At 36.6% G+C, this 21,929-nt stretch overlaps 1 protein-coding gene across 1 annotated transcript; it reads right to left on the bottom strand.

Moving 5' to 3' along the window:
* Positions 1-7,086: 7,086 nt before the first annotated feature.
* Positions 7,087-14,209, bottom strand: LOC133834612 (ABC transporter C family member 10-like). The gene is made up of 11 exons (XM_062264280.1): positions 12,054-14,209; positions 11,603-11,923; positions 11,425-11,511; positions 9,712-10,299; positions 9,460-9,624; positions 9,020-9,314; positions 8,711-8,925; positions 8,301-8,606; positions 8,146-8,209; positions 7,818-8,057; positions 7,087-7,726 (listed from the first exon to the last, which is right to left on the bottom strand). Exons 1-11 carry the CDS (start codon positions 14,112-14,114, stop codon positions 7,614-7,616), a joined length of 4,455 nt encoding a protein of 1,484 aa, XP_062120264.1. The 5' UTR covers positions 14,115-14,209; the 3' UTR covers positions 7,087-7,613.
* Positions 14,210-21,929: the final 7,720 nt, after the last annotated feature.

Below are 21,929 nucleotides of genomic sequence, written 5' to 3'. Positions count from 1 at the left end.
TGGGGCAAGTCCCCATAAATCAGAGCGATTAAGTTCCAAAGGAGAATTACAAGTTTTATATGAATTTGGAAAGGGAAGCTTATGTGCTTTGCCAAGGAAGCAAGAGAAATCAAATACACTTTTATTATTGGATTGGACTTTACATTTATTCAAAATTGATTTAACAATTTGAGTTTAATTATGGCCTAATAGAGGGAAAGAAAGGCAGTCAAGCTGTTAGGCTTCAGATTTGAGGGAGGTGCTTCAGTGGGAACTGAGCTGAAACATGAGGAGGAAGGTTGTAGATTGATTTGAGTGGGATTAGGAACATAAAGGCCACGGTCAAGCTTTCTATTAAGAAGAGTCTTCTTGGAGACTTGATCCTTCACAAAACAAAATTTGGCATTAAACTCAAAGAAAACATTATTGTCTTGTGCAAATTGAGATAACACTTAAGATATTCTTTGTAATGGCAGGGACATGTAAGAGATTATGTAAGACTAAAGATTTAGATTGATAAGGAGATATAAAGGTAGAGTATCCAACATGTTTAATATCCAAACCTAAACCATTACCAACTAATATTTGATCTTGACCCTGGAATTCACAGTTGTTCATGACATTGTTGGCATCAAGGGTAAGGTGATATGTGGCACCTGAGTAGGATACCAATTGGGGTCTGCAACTAAATCTTGAGTGGCAACCATAGCCTGCATTGAAGAGAGATTTCCTGAAGAACCAACAAAATTAGTTGGACCATAAAAGTATTTGTCAAATTTGTAAAAACATTGAAGAACAACATTACCAGGCTTTTGACAGAGTTGACAAACAGGTTTTCTTTGCCAAGAAGAATTGGTCCAGCGACCAGCATGAGCACCATATCCACGGGCAACACCTCGAGTTGCTGAAATCATTCTTGAATCAGTATCAATGGCACTACTGAATAGAGGAGACCCAGTGAAAGATTGCTGAAAACCACCAATGAAATCCCCACAAAAATTATTGAAACCTCCTCTTGAGAATCCAAATTGACGATTCCCAAAGTTGTGAGCAACCAAATTTTCCTCTCCTACTGTTATGTCTAATTTTTTTTTTTTTTGAGCTCTTGTCATTTCTAGCTTCTTGAGACATAAGAAGTGCTTCAACTTCAGCAATAGAGTATTCATCAGTGTGAGTATTGAGAGATGTGATGGAAACTTCAAATTCCTTACTCAGACCATTAAAGATTGCCTCAATATGGTTAGAGGGAGGAATTTTGTGACCAATGGAATTCATTAAATCAATGATATTTTTTATTGAGAAGGTATTACTGGATAAATAATTTTTTCTTGTATTTCTTAACTGAGTTTTCAATTGACTTATCTTTGTGCGGGTTTGGGCAATATAGAATTCTTGAAGAGATGCCCAGAGTTGTGTAGCGATATCATTGCCCACCATTCCAAACAGAATGTGGTCACTCATGGGGAGAGAAGCCAGGATAGAATCAATTGATCTTGGGCTTCCCAATCGTCATAGGAGGACGAAATTTGACGATGTTCTTGATCTTGGGTTGTGTTGAAGTATTTTGGAGGAGTGGAATCAGGATCGAAAAACTTTGAGGGACAATGTCCTCTGATTGTGGCAAGAACTTGATGTTTCCAAGATAGGTAATTGAGATCTTCAAGCTTAATGGACAGAGCGTGTTTGAACGAGATTACCGTCTTGGAGCTGGAAGCTGAAGCGGCGGGAGGAGCAGTAGTCGTAGCTGAAGCTGCCATGGAGAATCGAGAAAAACGAAGTAGAATAAAGACTAGTGTTGTAGAGCAAGAAACTTTGATACTGCAACGCCCTGGTTACTCCAAGATCATTTTTGTGGACTTTAAACAATGCTTAACTTGCTAACCGAGTCATTTTGTTATAAACGTGCATCTAACTATTTTTAATAGGCTAAGGTCAAAAATCTAGATTCAAAAGGAATGGATATATTTTATTTAAAACATAACACTGTACATGGGCCCATAAAAACGTTTACAAGTTATTTACAATCCAAAATGGTCATTGCAGTGTAAAAATTACAACCTACCGACCTAAGCGGCAAAAATAGGGTTAACCCCTAGTTCCTCTAAGAAACACCTTGGCTGTGGTGGTCAAGGGGCCGCATATGTACACATCACCACCTAAGCTCTTCACTCAAGGCTGGGTGAGCTTTTCTTTCCCTTTACCTGCACCACATAGCACCCGTGAACCAAGGCTCAGCAAGAAAACTTATTACTGCATGTATACAATATCAATAAATGATTATGATAATCATACTAGGGCTTGCAGATCAGATAAGTGAACATTAACAATGATTCTGGTAATCATGCTGGGGCTTGTACCCTAATCAGATAAGTGACTAATGAGTCACGCACTTGGGTTCCACACCCTAACCAGATAAGTGACTATAGAGTCACGAACTTGAATCAGATAAGTAACTAATAAGTCACGAACTTAAACCATATAAGTAACTAATAAGTCACAAACTTGAATCAGATAAGTAACTAATAAGTCACGAACTTGGGCTCCACACCTTAAGCCATGTGACGTTACAGTCACCTGAGCCTTTTGGCTCTGGCTCTAAGTAACTAGCCTTTAGACTAGATAAGCGCTTTTGTTTTCATCGAACTTAAGGTCGGTCAAGCATTTCATGCTTATGTTGATAATGCTTATGTCGATTAGATCTAATCTTTTCGGCTTGCGTTAAACACGCTAATACCGTTCTTGACTTATTGGTCAATTCCATACGACCAGTGCTTAGTACTACTGCCGAACTTGACTAATAAGTCACAGCTTCACAATCAATACCGACACCATTGTCATTTCTAACTAATAAGTCAGTTCCATTCACAGATAAGCAAGACTGCTAAGCATTTAATATGCAATCAATGTCCACATATAGAGCACTCAACATGCCTCATCAATAACCATGCATGTCACATACTGGGTGCAATTTTTTTACCTTTGGTTCGAAGGAGAAATAATAAAAGAACGACCTTTGAGAACGATCACTCCTTTGATCCCTTAGTGGTCACCTAGTCATAGCTAAATATGGAATTCCATTAATAAAATAAATCATAAAAGGTTCATGGTCTAAACCTCGCTCCCGGGACCTCGAATTGTACTAAAACGGTTAGTAGATTCGATCCCGAGCCTTAGGAATTAAACCCCTGAGCCTAACCCCTTGAAAACTCCTCCCTGGCACAAAAGGAAGGGGCGGGTTGCGACTTGGCCTAGTGAGTCGCGACTTGCCTGGGCCAAGTTGTGACTTGACCCCACGAACACAGCACCCCTGCCATTTCCTCCAATAAAACCAGCCAAAAACCTTCACCAATCAACCCAGAAATCACACCCAAGTATTACCACAATTCATCCATCATTCAACCAACAAAACCCAAGCTTTAAATCATTTAAAACCACCTCAAATAACCACTTCTATAATCAAAACTTTAAGATCAAAAAATAACTCAAAACATAGCAAAAAACAAAAAATAATGGTTGAAACCTCACCTTCAACTCATAATTAAACCCCCTTCAATGGCTAAACACTAGCCTAGAACCTCAAGCTTTGATCTCCTAGCTTGAACCCTCAATCTCAGCTTCAAAAAATTCAAAGGAAAAGAGAGAAGGAGAGATGATCGTGGGAGAGGAAGGAAGGCTATGTTTTGCTGTCTAATTCTTCTACAACCATCCTAATTCAAATATATCCTAAGTTCAAATGACCAAAATGCCCCCAAGCCTAACTTATTTCCTTAACAGCCACCAAGGACAAAAGTGTCATTTCTCCTCTAATCCCGTTAATCATAATTAACGTCCTCCAATTCCTATTATTCCCAATATTCTCAAATAGTTAATTAAATCAAACCCCATTACCCTTTAATTTCCGGTAATGTACTAATCATCAAATTACCCCGAGACTCACCCCGAGCCCGGTAAATAACTCTGTTATGATCAAAACGCTAACTTGCATTCTAATATCGTCTCATGCCGAATAGCTCGAACATATCCACATAATAATGTGGCCTCATCCATAAATCATAAACATGCATGAAAATATACAAATATGCCCTCCATGGGCTAAATTACCAAAATACCCTTATAATGAAAAGTGGACCCACATGCATGCATTTATCATCATATAATAATATAAATCACATAACCATGCATATAATCATTTAATGGCATGATAAATCAATTATGGCCCTCCTGGCCCCCTAATCCAGACTCTAAGCCACATTAGGGATTTTGGGTCGTTACAGATACCATGTGATGAATATATTGAAAAGCAAAGAATTGTAAAGAAAATGATTCTTCTGTATTGATTATCAAAGTATTCATAACAAGCTAAGAGCATATATAGAGCCCAGGAAGAGGAAAGTTAAAGCTAGACAAATAACATAATTGTAACTAATCCTACTGACTACGCAAAGTAGTTATAACTAAGTAGCACTTACTAACTAACCTAATAGATTAGCTAATACGCTTTGACAAAGAAATCTTAAGCCAATGATTTTTTTAGTTGATTACTTTTTTTTTTTTTTTTGAAGCTTATAAAATAAAAACGAATATACATATATTAAACTATAAAATGATAAATAATGTTTGTTTATTTAAATAAACTGATATGTAAAGCTGTTATACCATTAATTTAGTTTAAAATAACAAATGAAATATTATTTAAAAAAATAAGGATATTTTTGTATTTTTAAAAATTATACTAGATTCTAATATTTAATAACGATATATTTTAATTCTATTAAAAAATATTTCATGAGTAAAATAGTTTATAAATTATAATCTAAGGGAAATTTTGGTAAAGTTTTAAAATGTCATTTGCAATTTAAAATTATATTATTAATTTTATGAAAATATGAAAACTTGATAGATTCCTATGCACAACCAAACACAGAAATTGATATTCCAAGAATCATAGATTAGATTCCAATGTACAACCAAACACAGTGACGCAAGTTTCCAGACTATCAGATTACCCTCTTCAACTTTTCCAGTAGTCCTCATACCAAACAACCCCTTAGTAGTTTGGATAGACGAGCAATAATATCTCCAAGAGGCATTTCGAAGAATAGTCTCAATCCCAATAGATTTGGACCCCTCATCAATAGAAGCATCAACATTTAGTTTATGTTGGCCCATAGGTGGACACACCCAACTACTAGTGGAAGTACATTGAGATGAAGTCGATGTAACTTTTGCAATCCAAGCCTAAATATTTATCACCAGAAAATAAGACATGAAAATACTAATGTAAGAACTACCCTATGAGGACTAATATACCTCATACATGGAACACAGATTAAGCAGAAGACAATAATCAATCTTAAATAATAATAATAAAAATAAAATAGAACCAAACCTGAGAATACTCATGAAATAATGCCTTGATCCGTGAAACAACTAAGTATAATGTTTGAGGAGGTTGTCCATAAGTCATTTCCCCCCAAATACACCAGGTTGAAAAAATAAATAACTCAAACTCATATTGTGAGAGCTGCTCGAGGGTTTGAGAAGTACATGATGAAAAGGGACTTCAAATAGCACATTTTTAAGAAGGTCAAAATGCAACAATCTCCAAATCTTACGAACATGAGAACACCAAAAAATAGCATGGCTATTAGAGTATTCAACACAACCACATAAATGACTATTATGTCATTCTTTTATATATAATATTACTTATTTGTTAAAAAATTATATGGTAATTATAAAAACATAATAAAAATAATTAATAAATTTTCTAAATAATACTAAGGAACTTGAATTGCACATTACTTGTACCTATATATAATATATATGTGTGAAAGAATTTTCAATAGTATATGCTATACAAAAATATTCAACACATTGTCAATATAAAATATTTTATTTTTAATTTTGGAAACAAGAAATTATTTTCAAATAAATTAGTAAAATCTTGAACATCATCCACCAACTCTTAGTGCCCATTCAAGGTTGGCTAACCCTAGCCTAAGGCGTACTAGGCTAGGTAGTGCCTTGGGTCCCCTAAAGTCTAGTACCCAAAATTGTGATGAAAGTTAAGTTGGGATATAGTATAAAATATTAAATAATACACAAAAACATTAAAATCTACCTATTAAAATTGTACCCATGGATTTTATTTTCCCTAGGGCCGCAAATGATTCAGGGTCAGCCCTTTCAAGTGCGGTAATTTGAATTTTTCTATTTTAATAATAATTATTGGATTATTTTTTATTTAAATTTATAAATTAATTTGTTACAATAATGAACAAAATTCCAATTTTCAATCAAATATTGTGATTTTGTTCTTAGAGCACTCACAATGGCTCTTTTAAAATAGTTATATTTTAAAATTATAGCTCAAATGTGATAAAATGATTCTCCATCAAATGAGCTACTCTAATTTTTTTTAACTTAATACACTATTCATTATTTATATGTAGAAACAACTATTCACTCCTTTATAAATATTTTATTATTTTTTTTCTAACTTTTCTATATATATGTTTGATATTAGGAATAATATTATATGGTTTTAGTAATTTTTTTAAAACTTATATACATATTATTATTTTATATTTTGTTATAATTATTATATTGAGAATTATTTTTAAATTTTGTATTAATTTGTATTTTATTTATTTTGGAATAATCTAAAATAAAGTATAATTATATTTTGATATTATATAGCTATAAATATCATAAATATTAAAAAATATAAAGATACCATTGATAATGAAAGAAAAAAAATTAAATGAATAAAAAAAATATTTAAATGATATAGAGAAACTAATGTATGGTGTAATGTAAAAGCTAGAGGTAAAATAGATAAAGTAGTATTTTGATGAAGTATTTTAAATAAATTAGAAAATCATCTACTCGGAGTGCTCTTAGTATTTTAAATGAATCTATTTCAAGATTCTCATTCACAACAAAATAAGAGTTCTATAATTTTCAAACAATCATATTCTTATTCTTTAACATTCTCCTCATGCCAGTGGGTGATATTTGATTGTGTTCTTAATTTGTTAAAATTGAGTTGATTGTAGAATTTCATTTATACTAAATAATAATTATAATTCCTTCTCAAAAAAATTATAATTAAATATTAAATTATTTACGGATCATTAATTAACTCTCATTAAAATACAAAGGATTTATTCCTTAAAACAATCAACCAAAGATTCTCCTCCCCACTAGAATCCCCAGTCCCACTAGTCTACGTAGATTCATGACTTAAATAAACCACTTTGTCATTACTTAAATTACGTAGATTTTCAAACAATCAGGGATTGAACTGCAGTCTATTTCCCCTGAAATATGAGCTGCCAGAGCCCATTTTGCTAAATTATGAGTGGAAATTAAACTTTCTGGACACAAAAGAAAAATGACAACCAAGGACTCCAGTAATCAAAAGTGAGATATCCTGAACAATTGGATTAATTTCCCACAGTACCCTAATATCATTAAGAGATTTAGTGATCTGTGAAGAAGCTCCTAGTCCCACTAGTCATGTCACAAGCTCTTCCATCCAATCATTCAAAAAAGATCATGCAGTTTCAAGGCCTCAGACGTGTAGTCTCATTATAAAGATCATACTACAGAAGAAGTTGATGTTATTATCAATGTGACTCAGCAGACTGCATATGGGACCAATACTCCTTCACCAGCTTTCCAAAAAGTGACCCTTCTTTCTTCATCAACTTCATTGACTCATCATACTCCACTATTTGCCCTGAAAATGAATGATTTACTTTCATCAGATAAAGGGTTCTCTTTCTTTTCTTATTAATTTAATATCAATGAAGAAAGCAATGAAAAGTTACCATCACTCATGGCAAGAACCATGGTGCAATCCATCACAGTTGGTATCCTATGAGCAACTGTGATCACAGTACAATCTACAAACTCAGTTCTGATTGTTTTCTGTAGAATCATATCAGTTGCATTGTCTATTGAAGCAGTTGCTTCATCAAGCACCAATACCCTACTTCTCCTCAGCAATGCTCTCCCCAAACAGAACAGTTGTCTTTGTCCCATACTCCAATTTGAGCCATCATCCATAACTGAACAACATACCAACAACAACACTCATTACTGGTAATCACAGCAACAACATATCATCTTTTATTGCTAAGAATACATTGTCATTACCTAAAGAGTCCAAACCATCTTCTTTCTCTTGAACAGTTTCTCTAAGCTGACACTTTCCAAGAACCTTGAAATTCAAAAACAAACATAGTATTATTAACACCTAAAAATATAGCCAAGAAAACTTCTTAAAGACAAAACCCACAAACTTTAATTACCTCCCATATTTCGCCGTCAGAATGTTGAGATAAGGGGTCCAAATTGTATCTGACAGTCCCATTAAATAGAGTAGGATCTTGAGGTATTACACCAAAGCGTGACCTCAAATCATGAAGTCCAATTGTTGAGATGCCAATACCATCAACTATAATATTCCCTCTGGTAGGCTCTACTAGGCGAAATAATGCACCAATTAAAGTGGTTTTTCCACTGCCGGTTCTACCAACTATACCAATCTTGTGCCCTCCTTCAAATGTGCAACTGATGCCACGAAGAACAAGTGGGGAGTTGGCTCTATATCTGATCTGTTTTTTGACATCAGTATTATTATTATCAGCATACTAATATAAGTTCCACAAGGTATGAAAGAGAACACTTTTGATATTAAATGAAAGAAATGTTTTGTTACCTGCAAATCATGTATCTCTACTTTACCAACATGGGGCCAATTGGCTGGGGGCCGATTTTGTTCAATCACTTCAGGTGCTTCACTAGGTATGTACATGTACTGGTTTAGCCTTTCCACTGAAATGATGTAATTTGCGGTAGTGCATTGGTTTTGAATAGAAAATACAAGAGAATTGTTCAGTGAGAGGCCATAAGAGAGTGCCATCCCAATAAACCCTGCAGTAACACAAGAGCACTTGTTTGTAACTTTTCAAATACCAAATGATAGTAAAAGGGGGTGGAAAAAGAAAAGTTGATGAGTACTACTAACCTGAGCTAAAAGTATCAGGGGGAAGAAGGACCATGCATAATGCTGCAAAAGCAAGAACTGTAGCACTGAGTGTTTCCAACTGTTGAATTAACCATTCATTTGCTGCAAAACTGTGGAAAAAAGGGCTAGCATTTATGTCAATGAGTTCTAAGTTCTTTGAAAAGAACCGTTCTTCCTCTTCAAAGGCTCTAATTGTTATGGCTCCTGCCACAGACTCAGTAATATGGTTTGCTACCAAGGACTTGGTTGTACCGTTGATGCGCATTAGTTCTTTAGCAGTGGAAAAGTAATAGCTCTGTTCAATAAGAGTAAATGTCTTGTTAAAATCAGCATAACATGTTGAATGCTCTATTTCAGAAGTTGGATTAAAAAAAGATGCGATTATTCATATCTGAAAGATGAGTTTTTATCGACAAAAAGACTGTTTAAATGGTTATTACCTGTAATCGATAAGTCAGATAAACTGTTGGTAATAAGACAAACAAGACTTGCCATGTGATAACAGCCAGTACTCCAACATTAGCAATTGCAATCATGGTGGTCCCAACAGCAAAGAGTAAGCTAAATGGGACATCCAAATCGACTATACTCAAGTCAGCTGAAACCTATATAGAAGCAAAAGATCATAGAAGTATTAGTCTCATGAAAAAAGTTCTAGATATGCAAACTTATCTACTGTTTCAGATGCATACCCGACTAAGTATCCTTCCCAAAGGTGTGGAGTCGTAAAAGGACATTGGTGATCGAAAAAGGGAATTTAGCAGTTGCGAAAAAAGAGATTTCGATGACTCAATCCCCAAAAAAACTATAGTAAGTGATCTTAAAAGCAAAACAATTGTTGAGGAAATTCCAATGATCAAGTACACTACAATTAACTTCAATGTGCTGATTCTTGGATTATCAACATTAGCAGCCATCCAGGAGTTCTGCAAGATCTGACTAATCACGAATACAAGGTGCGCAACAAAGCCGAGGGAGAAATAGACGTATCCTTTGTTTTGATTCAGATATTTCTTGTAAGGCTTGAATCCTGTGTCACCTGTTTCTCTTTCTTCAAGCTTAATCAACTGATCTCCATTAGATGTTTTGTATTGCTTCTCTGTGAATCTTTTTTTTATCTCCTTCACAGATGTTAAAAGCTTCTCAGAAGGTGTCACTTGTGCCAGCCTTTCAGAACCAGCAGTCTCTTTGTGTGCATTTACAAGGTCTTGAAAATCCTTGCTTGTTGACAATAACTCATTGTAAGGAGCTGATTGTAAAATTTGTCCATCAGACATTAACTGTCAAAGAAAAAAAAAACAATACAGATGTCCTGAATTTAATGTCAATTACTATACATTGTTAAGTCATGTCTTGAGAGAAAGAGTAGAAAAATTTATAAATGCTGATATTCTTCCTCCTCTTAACACTTCTGATTTGGAAACTTGTGATTGATTGTTCTCTAGGAAAGTTAACTCAAACTAGACACATGACTGTCACTTGTAGCAAATGCTTGTTATAGATTATTCTACCAATATTAGTGGGTCTTATTCTTCTTATATCTTCAACAATGCTCTTAGTCAATCTATATCCTACACTCTTATTGTTGCATTATGGACTAGTAGAAAGCCTCGATTGCATCTTTTATTTGAGGTCATTGAAGGAGTTTATAACAATCTCTTAAAAAGGTGGAGTCATCTAATAAACTTTTGTCCATTTGTCTTTTTTCAAGAGATGATGTTATCTAGTCATTGAATTACCTATCTTAGGAGACCCCATACGGAAATTGAGTATGTAAGTCTATGTGACTTGGGTTGAAGTTTTCAAGGAAAGTAGAAAAGATAATTTTTTTTTTTAAATAGAAAAGGTCAATTTAGAGTCTCAAATGAGTATCATTTCTGTGGTTTTTGAAGTATAATAAAGTTGTGAGTTTGTTTGGAGTTCAGTGGGAGTTGTTATATTTTTCTTGTTCTTTATGTGGATGAGTATCATTTTGCTTGCAAGTAGTGTTTTAGCATTACTAAATCAGACCAAACTTTTCATGTTAGAAAATTAGTCAAGAAAAGAGACATTTTTATTAGAAAACTGCAAGAGTTAATGTTAGAAGATCCTCTAGTTGAAGCAGAAGTGTGGGCTTTCTAGTTAGCTCAAGCATTTGATGAGGAGGCTCAATCTAACTAAGATTTTGTAGGTAGGTCCCCTCCTTAACTCTATAAATACGTATTGTCTCATCACACAATTGTATAATCTGATAATGTGCTTCAGAAATAGAGATCTAGGGAGGAAGGAAGACTCGGGTATGTATTCTATATCATTCAATTAATCATAGTGTTCTAAATTTATATGCAATATATTATTGTGATGTTATATGAATTTCTAACATACATGACTATCAGTAATGTTATTGGCGCTAGAATTAGACTAACCAGTACAGAATCAAATCCAGGAAGGAAATCAACTTGGTGAGTCACAAGAAGGACTATCTTGTCTGAAAGAGCTTCCATGACATATTCCTGCAAACAAAGAAAGATTCATTCGCCTTTAAGCAAAATAAAAAAAGAAATAATAAAGAGGCTGCGATTGATGGAAAGTACATATGATTACATTAAACAAGCTTGAAGCAGTATGTGCATCAACGGCACTGAATGGATCATCCAAGAGATATATATCAGCATTCTGATAAAGAGCGCGAGCAAGTTGGATTCTTTGTTTCTGGCCACCACTCAGATTTACTCCCCTCTCCCCGATTTCAGTCAGATCACCATAAGGAAGTAATTCCAGGTCCTTGATTAGGGAACATCTCTCAAGTGTTTCATGGTATCCTTGATTGTCCATAAGAGAGCCAAATAAAATATTGTCTTGTATTGTGCCTGTTTGGATCCATGCTGTTTGAGAAACATAGGCAATCTTCCCATAAACTTGAATCTGTAAATCCAACAATTAAAGTGGTGATGATAATATGAGTGAGATGTAGTGTAAAGTAATTAATCTAGATGGGATATAAATATATCAGAACGAAAAGCATATGTTTCAATGCTGAAGACATACAACTTACATCGCCTCTAGTGTTTGTAACTTCACCAAGAATAGCTGCCAAAAGAGTAGATTTCCCAGACCCAACCTCTCCACATATAGCCACCTTTTCACCATGACTAACCTCTAAATCTATGTTTCTCAGAGTTGGCTTTGATAAATTCTCTTCCCATGAAAAATCAGCTGATTTAATCACAATGGCTGTTTTCACACTGCCTGTGTTGTACTTTTGCCTGACTCTCGCAGTCTGCAGCTCTGGCGCCTCGAGGAATATTACAATCCGAGCAAATGCAACCTTTGCTTGAATCACCACATCAATAACATCAGGTATGACTCTAATGGGGTCCTGAACAAGGCGCAGAGTTGCTACAAAAGTGAACACATTGTTGGCGTGCAAGGGAACTTTGAGAAAATAGCATGCTCCAAATGTTGCAGCAGAGACCAAAACAGGAGATGACCAAAAAAGAAATGTATTATATGCACTTCTCAACTGCACAGCAGATAGCCATTTCAACTCCACCTTTCTCAAACTTTCAACAACATTCTTGAAGTGATTTTCCCAAGCATAAAGTTTCAACACCTTCATGTTCACAAGAGCCTCAGAGAGAACTTTCAGCCTTTCATCTTGAGCCGTCATAAGTTTTGTCTGAAATTGGTGTTGTAACTTAGCCACTGGAGCATTGCAAGCCACAGTCAGAAGGATAGCCACCAAGGCTGCTATTGTGGCCAATCCAACTGCTCCGAAAAGAATTACTAAGGCGAGACAGAGTTGGAGACTAGTTGTCCAAGTCTGATGGAACCAAAATGGGAATTCTCCAATCCTATAGGCATCAACAGTAACGTAATTCATAATCTCTCCACCAGAATGAACCAACTTAGCAGAGCTAGATAATTGCAGCTGCTTCTTGTAAATGGCTGCTGTAAGCAAAGACCTCACTTTCAAACCAATAAGTCTGCTTCTAAAGTACCATTGTCTTTGCGAAACGGATTCAATATTCTTAGCAAAGAAAAGGGTTATGGCCAACACATAACCTTCGTGCTTAAAACTCTCATGTCCTTCAGCAACCAAAATGAATGCATTAAGAAGTAAAGGACCAGCAGAGAGAGTCAATATTTTTAGTAAGGCAAATAACCCAGATATCAAAATCTCTCTCCAGTGGCAACAAATGATTATCTTTAATAATGATGGTTGAGAAGAAAAACCATCCTTCCTTTGCTGTTTCTCTAATTGCTCCAAGAACAGTAGATAACAATTTTCTGCTCTATCAGCTTCCCTCAGCTTTGGAACATCTTCTTCCTTGAGAGTTTCCTTCCTACCCTTCTTCATCAACGAGTTTAGCCACCAAAACGAGAACTTGCTGAAGCATCCTGCTCTGGCAAATGGGGTAACTGAGTCATGATCTTCACCATCATATTTGCCCTTAGCCTCACCATTTAAATGTCTATAAAGACCTTTTTGAACGATGACATCATTATCACTCTCCTCATATTTACAGCTCTTATAAGCACACAAGAGTAAAAGAACAGCTCCCGGTAGAGATAAAACATCCAAAGCTATCTTAATCGTCATTTGTCTATTCAAAACAGCCGCGAACAAAGACAGAACACAAGCAAAACCAGCAAACAAGGTTGCAAGAATGGTCAACAGTCGAACTAGTGTTCTAGGCAGCTGCTTCACCTTGATACTTACTGTTATGCCAATAAGCAACAAAGTAAAGCTTTGAAATATTGCCTGAAACCATAGATTCAAAGGCAGAGCAGTATGGGTTTGCCTCAGCTTCTCTTCAAATATCCAGACACCAAAGAACAAAAACGACAACCCGAGACAACCATTTACGACAGCTGACACTATCTGCAGAGTTGACAAGGCTTGAAACCGAGAAGGGACTCCATCAATTCTTGGTGAGGAAGACTTTTTAACCATGGTGATCAAGAGCATAAACAAGAGAACGACATTGAAGAAGATAATCAAAGCGTGGCTGGTACATGACGAAGGATGACTTAGAAACTCGAATGATGAACCACAAGACTCTCCTATGCAATCAGATTCAGCACAAAACATAGTCCATGTGGTCTCCTCCATCACCTTTAGCCACAGTGTAGTTCGACGAATACTCAGCTGTCAAAGCAGGCAGGCCGTTCTAAGAAGAACCGTGAGGCTTATTGATAATTAACGGAGTTGCACAATCTTGAATCACCCCATTAGCCTTCTTTTTAGCTCTATTTTAGCTTACTTATTTTATTTATAGAGCACTTTTTTATACTATGCGGATCTCATGCGATTTGGCTCACTCTTTGGTTGGCTCAGTCTTTGGATGATGAGTGGATCGAATGCAATTGGCTCTTGATAGCATAACATATATTCTTATTAATGGTTCAATATCCTTACACTTATTCTATGTTGAGCACAATAATCTAATATTACTGAAGTTTTAATTCTCAACCGCTGCTCATGACATGGGAGAGAGTGAAGTGAAATAAACCATCTCTTTCTCTTATACTTCTACTGGACAATTCTGTTATAGGGTTTTACTTTAAGCCTATCGGTGAACTTTCAGTATTTTCGACCCGCGAACAGATTTCGGCACAATTTTATTTTATGACCGTGTATATTGTAGTTGTTTAGAGCATCCTACAAACTAGGTTCAAACTTGTTACTTTCCACGCGCATAAAAAAAATTAGTCACGCGTGCAACAACATATTTGAACCTAGTTTTCAGTACTATAAACTTGTAACGCCCTAGATAGCCAAAATCGCTACACTGTGTACTTATAAAGGTGCAGGACTTGCTAATCAAGTCATTTAGTGAAAAACGTGATACAGAAACCACTAATGAACTAGAGTTAAAAGGTTTTGGTCTCAAAAGGGTACATTTCATATAACTAAACATTTTTACACATGGGATCTCAAAAAGGAACAGTGTTCAAAAGTCAGTTTGCAAAGTTTAAACAATCATTAGCCACTCTAAGGGCAAAACAGACGTTTCCGATTCTCCTGTTCCTCCCTCTCAATCGTGGCGGCCGAGCAGCTGATCATGTACATTCTGCTCTCAGAGCTCTCTGAATCAGGGCTGATCAAGCTTGCCCTTGCCTTTACGTGCACCACGAAGCACTCGTGAGCCAAGGCCCAACAAGAAAACATATCATATTATATAACAAGCAATAATAACATTTGGCTAACCCTTTAAGCATGTTCATTCACTTAACATACCACAGTAATCACAAAGCATGAAGATTCAACCAAAGAATCAGCTAATCATCACTCAGCTATACAGCATAGCAATCCACCAATCAATAATAACAAACAAATCACATAATAATCAGGGTCGACGCCTTAGGTCGCACCCTCTGTTTACCCCACTGACTCTGGCCCGCTTAAACCGAGCTCAATGCATAATAAGCTGTCCTCAACTACCAGTGGCCGAGTCGCGCCCTGTGCGCTAGTGTAAACTTCGGCACTCTTAGGCCGTTGGTTTACTGTTTACATGGCATAATACCATCCTTTCAAAGCATACAAAATAGGGAACCCTTAGTCCCATTATAAATCCACAACCGGGTGTAGTTTTCTTACTTTTAGTTCCCAAGTGTACTGACTATGAGCGATGCCTCTTGAGCACGATTCAATTCCCGAACCCTAACTTAGTACCTAGTCACAACCAAGATAAGGGATACCATCAATAATCGTAAAAGGGCATCTAGATAAAGTTCTAGTCTCCGAAACATTGAATTCCACCAAACACGGTAGTAGATTCAATCCTGAGCACCCTAGGTAAAATTCTCATGCTTAAAGTCCCAAAATCCCTTAAGGGCCGTGGCTCAAGCCACCCATGCCACGGCATAGCCCCCAAACAGAGCCCATCTAGGCTCAGAATCAGCCACGGGCCGTGGCCCTACTCAGACCATGCCGCGACCCGCCCTCCATCTCCAGCATCCATCAGCTTCAGAGGGTCGCGGCCCGACCCCTTCGAACCCAGAAAAAACCTCCATTTTTTACTCTCAAACCTCACTCAAACCTATCCAAAACTATCCCAATTCCACAACTCAATTATCACAAAGCTTCCAACACAATTCCAGCAACACAACCCAGCAAAAACTTAACCTAGAGACTCACCAAAATCTCACTTCAATCTCTAAAACTTAAAAAGCTTAAAACATCAAAACCAGTCATGGAACACTAAAGTTCAGCCATTAAACCATAAATTCAAGCTTACCTTCTTTGATGAACCAGCTTTCTAAAAGGTTTCTGAGCTAACTCCCAAGTTCAGCTTCAATCCAACCATTCAATATCAAAATCCATAAACACCTAAAAAACCAGCCAAAAAACACATAATTAATCGCCATGCACAAAGCTTATAACTTACCTTAACTCTTATTGAACTCCTAAGCTGAACACTAGTTTAATCCTCTAAAACTCCAGCTCAATCCACTGAATTCCAGCTGAGTTTTTCCCAAGTTTCCACTAGTGTTCTTAGAGAGAGAAAGGGAGATAGAGGGAAGGTCGGTTCCTTGGTTTCCACTGAGTTCTGAGTTTCTATTTAGTCTATCCTTAGGTAATTAAGTTAATCCTGAGGCTCGGGGTACCAGAAACATCCCCGATGGCAAAATGGTAAAATTCCCCAGTATTCCCACCTAGACTTCCTAACCTAAAATATATCTCCAATTAGTTATTTCCATCACCCGACAACCTAAATAACAATCCAATACTTAAAATACTCCTTGACTTACCCAAAGTCAAGTATTAAGCCCCGTTGTGACTTTCCCGCTAACTAGCTCCCTAGAATCGTCTCAAGTCGCTTGCTGCAGATTTACCCACATAACACATAATAATGTGGTTCTCACAATTAAATCATATAATCACATTTATATTCATATAATCTTACTAGCATGCTTATCATATAATCATGCATTAAGTTAATAAACTCACACATAAATCAATTATGACATCCCAGCACACTAATCAAGGCCCTTAAGTCTTATTAGTGATTTTTGGTCGTTACAAAACTATTTGGAATTTTCTAAAAATTTGCAGATGCTCTAAACAACTACAATATATACTGTCATAAAAAAAATCGCACAAAAGATTATTTACGAGTTGAGAACACTAAATGCCCATAGTTAAAGTGAAGTGAACTCTCCTACTTATATATACACATATTATACAGTATTAAGATTGAAAACAAACAAAGTAGTTTAATAATATAAATCAAGATTCGCATGGACAATAATTAAATTCTGAGCAAAGTACATCCGGATCAATGAGTATAAATAAATTAATTAAATAAAAGAAAAGAATTCCAAACAAAGTTGGATACTTCACCTTGCATAAATTGTTATTATATAGTATATACGAAAGAGACACGTTCATTTGGAGGTTGCACAAACCAGAGAATCTCTCTCTGTGTATAATATATATATATACATATATTACTACTGTGTATATGTATATACATATGATGAACATTAAAGTTCTCACGAATGAGCGTACATGGTAATCAATCAATCATATCCGTAAGGTCTGTTTCGATGAAAGAAAAAAGAAAGACAATCTGATCAATAGCTAAAGAGGTCATGTTCATAGGCTCAATGTCCTCATGGCTCACGTCTTCTCAGTTAATGTCACGTGTTTTAATTTACTTTAATCATCCTACATTTTCTCAACATTAAACTTCACCCCCAACAAATAATCAATTAACTCAAAACATTGACCATTAAAACTACTATTTTTTTTAATTATTTGATTTCACGTGTCCTTTTTCAAAAAAATATATAAGGCAATTTAAAAAAAAAACACCGTATAATAAGACACGGTATTGTTTGAGAAATTTGACTTTTTATGCTTAATAAGAGGTTGTAATTCGAAAAAATACTAGGCATTTTTATCATTACAAATAATACCAATTCATTTTAGCATACCCAAAATACCCCTATCACAACTATCTCCTATTTTCCCTCCTCTCTTCCTTCTTCTTGTTTCTTCCTCACTCTCTTTCACTCACCTCACCTCACACCACCACTAAGAGTACCACGGTAGAAGGAAGTCGAGCAACCCCTACAAAGGAACCCTACGAAAGCCATTTGTAGAGATCAAGACCAAAGTAAGGGTTGAGAAATTTTGGAGAAAAATTTTATGGGTAAGCAATTTTTTCTTAAATACTTGGATTAGTGATGTTTCCTTTAAACTTTTTGGGCATTTCGAATAGATCTGAGCAATATTTGCATATTTTTTTGGTTTTTTCTGGTTTTTTGTCGATCTGCGTTTTCTGGGAATTTTCTGGGTTTGGGTTGTGCTCGATGGTTGCTCGATGCAGGCTCGATGGCACATCAATTTTTACGGTTGCATGTTGTGCTCGGTGGTTACTCGATACCTACTCGATGGGTGCTCGATGGTAATGTGCATTATCACTATTTCATGCATGCTCGATGGAACATCAATTTTTATGGTTAAATGTTGTGCTCGATGGTTACTCGATACCTACTCGATGGGTACTCGATGGTAATGTGCATTCTCACTATTTCAAGCATGCTCGATGCAGGCTCGATGATACATCATTTTTTACATTGCATGTTGTGCTCAATGGTTACTCGATACCTACTCGATGCAAGCTCGATGGTAATATGCATTCTCACTATTTCGTGCATGCTCGATGGAGGCTCGATGCAGGCTCGATGGTCATGTTTTTCAGCATCGTTAAAATAACATTTCCTACCATCGATTTTTCAGCTAATTGTATATGTGTTTTTTTATTTCAGGTTCTACTGTTTACGTATTTGTTTCTTACACCGGTGTTTGGGAAACAGATAGTAGGAAATGGTATTTTAAGGATGCTGAAGGTGAAGTGATACCAGTAGAGAATGATGTCACTTACAACTACTTGACATTCTGCACGAGACATTTCAGGTGGATAGAGAGGTGTATGAATTGAAACTCGAGGTGCCATATGTATGCAGCGACCAACCATTTGCACCGGTTCAATTGAGGAATGATCGTCAAGTTCGTGTATTCTTAGGAATAAGCTTGAAAGAACGGACAGTCTTATGCGTGACTCCAGTTAAGAAGAATGTCATATCAGATCCTTCTCCTAGTGTGAACAAAAAATACACGACCAGTGTCGATCCATCTCCTGCAGGTAGCAGTTACAAGCATCTTAGCGAGGTGGGCACTTTTGTTCCAGTTAATGATCCGATGGCTACTATTCAGCTTGATATACCACAAGGAGATCCCACAGGTGTGATTGAGGCATATGAGTACGATCCCTATGTGAATGATGATCCAGTTGGTAATTTCTTTGAAGATAATGATGATGGTTCCAAGGATGACTCGTATTATAGTGCAGATGTTTCAAATGAGGAGTTAGACATTTCCCAAGCCCAACAAGTAGAAGAAGAGTCAGGACTGCCTCTTGCACAGGCACACCTCCCAACTCAAGGACGCCGAGCACCTGCTCGAAGCAGTAATCAACCAGCTAGGATAGAAGATAACACTGGGTAGAGGGAGACAATTGTATCAAGAGAAGATCAAACCAGATGGAGTGCCCCAATGTTTACAAAAGAAGATATTGAGGCATCTGCTAAAACCCATTCCTCATCATCTGGTGCACCAATGGGAGAAATATATGTTGGGAAGACTTTTGAGGGCAAGATTGATTTAAAAGCCAAAGCTGCTCTATTTGCAATGAAGAATAACTTTGAGTATATGGTGAAAAAGTCTGGTACTGACGTGCGTTATATCACATGCAAAGATCCTGACTGTTGTTGGAGACTGAGAGGGAAAAAACTACCAATGTCTCCCATGTTTGAGATCACGGTATACAAGAGCGTACACACATGCTCACTAGAAGTGCGACAAAAAGGTCATCGTCAAGCTGCACCGTGGGTCGTTGGACACCTCATAAAGAATAAATACGCAGTTGATGGGACCAGTTACATGGCAAACAACATAAAGGAGGATATGAAGAAAATTTTTGGTATTGATATAAGTTATAAAAAGGCATGGAGATGTAGAGAGAAGGCACTTACGTATGTTAGGGGGATATATGAGGATTCGTATTGCGAGTTGTCATCCTACTTGCACATGTTGCAGCAAAAGAATCCAGGTACAATTACTGATTTTGTCACTGAAGATGGTCGTTTCCTATATTGCTTCTTTGCCCTTGGAGTTTGTAGGAGGGGATTCATATTTTATCGTCCTGTGATATGTGTGGATGGCACGTTCTTGAAGAATAAGTACGGTGGCCATATGCTATGTGTCGTTGCTTTAGATGCGAATAGTCATTTATATCCAATTGCGTTCTGGTTGGTGGATAGTGAGAACCACAACTCGTAGAAATATTTCATGACGAAGTTGAAGGAAGCCATTGGGGACGTTGATGACTTGGCTTTCGTGTCAGATAGGCATGCTACTATTATTCATGCTCTAGAGGCTGTCTTTCCTGATGCCTACCACAGCGCATGCTACCATCACATTAGTATGAATGTGAAAGCTAAGTTCAAGACTGATCACTGTCACGGTGAGATGTGGGCAGCAGCCTATGCATGGAAGAAGACCGAATTTCTAAAGCATTTTGAAAATATTGAGCGAATGGATCCTCCCATAGCTGCCTATTTGGAGGGAATTGGTTTCGATAAGTGGTCTCGTCCTTTCTTTCCTGGAAAACGATACAATATAATGCAAGCAACTACGCTGAAAGCTTCAACAACAAGACCAAGGATGCAAGAACCTTTCCAGTTACAATTTTTTTGGAATTCATTCAGTTCACAGTACAGTCTTGGTTTTCTGAACGACGTAGTGTGACAGAGAAGTCTACCACCAAATTATCCACCCTGATGGAGGCAGGTGTATCGAACAATGCTGACAAAGGAAGGTTCATGAATGTCTATGCCCTTGGTCAATTCGAGTTTCATGTAACTGGTGCAGACAGCGATGCTGAGGTGAATTTGATGACGAAATCATGCTCATGTGGGGTATTCCAGCTCATAGGCACACCTTGTCCCCATGCAGCTGCAGCAGCTATAGAGCGTGGAGTGAACCTTTACTCTTTGTGTTCACCATTTTGCACCATTGAGTCATGGAGGAATTCGTACAAAGAAACTATTTACCCAACTGGGAACGAGGATGATTGGATACTTCTAGATGACATTAAGAATATGGTAGTTGGTGTACCCATAGAGAAACAACAAGTTGGCCGTCCAAAAAAGCCAAAGCTAGGAAGACCAAGGACAAATCGTTGGCCATCCGGCGGGGAAAAACCAGTTACAATGAGTAAGTGCAGTAGATGTGGTGGTCGAGGCCACAACAAGTCCTCATGCAAAGCTCGACTTTGAGTTTATTTTTTGTTGTATTTTATTTAAACTTGAAGTTGAAGGTTATTTTTTGTTTTGTTTTTTTATTTTCGTTAATGAATTTTGGTCGTTAATAAAAAGATGCTTGATACAAATTTTTTTCTTAATAACCTAAATTTTAAGCAAAGAAATATAACAAGAAGAGAATGTTCAATGTCTAACATTCTGATACCATAAGTCAACTATCCATTTGTTTCTGAAAAACTCCATGTTGTCATCGCAGATCGTGTGAAGTGGTAGCCTACCTAATAAGTGCTCGATGTGCTTGATGGCGTACACACGACAATCTCCACTATGAACAAAACATAAACTGCATTAGTAACAAAATCAACATAGAATTTAAGTTAAAAAACTTGAATAAAAACTAGAATTTTGATTACCTGACTTTGGTTTGGGGTACTGAATCAACTGGCATGCGGTGCACGTTGAACTCTTTGCATCTTTTAGCTCCAGGTGGAATCGTCAACCGAGGGTCGTCGTTGAAAAGTTGTGACTGCAATAACAACGATGGGAACAAAGTAGACCATGACTTCATAAAGGATTGCAGTTGTTTATCACT

Source organism: Humulus lupulus, chromosome 5 (genome assembly GCF_963169125.1).
Source record: "Humulus lupulus chromosome 5, drHumLupu1.1, whole genome shotgun sequence".
Lineage (NCBI taxonomy): Eukaryota > Viridiplantae > Streptophyta > Magnoliopsida > Rosales > Cannabaceae > Humulus > Humulus lupulus.
Note: the sequence above shows the minus strand (reverse complement) of the source record. Positions and strands in the feature narration are given on the sequence as shown.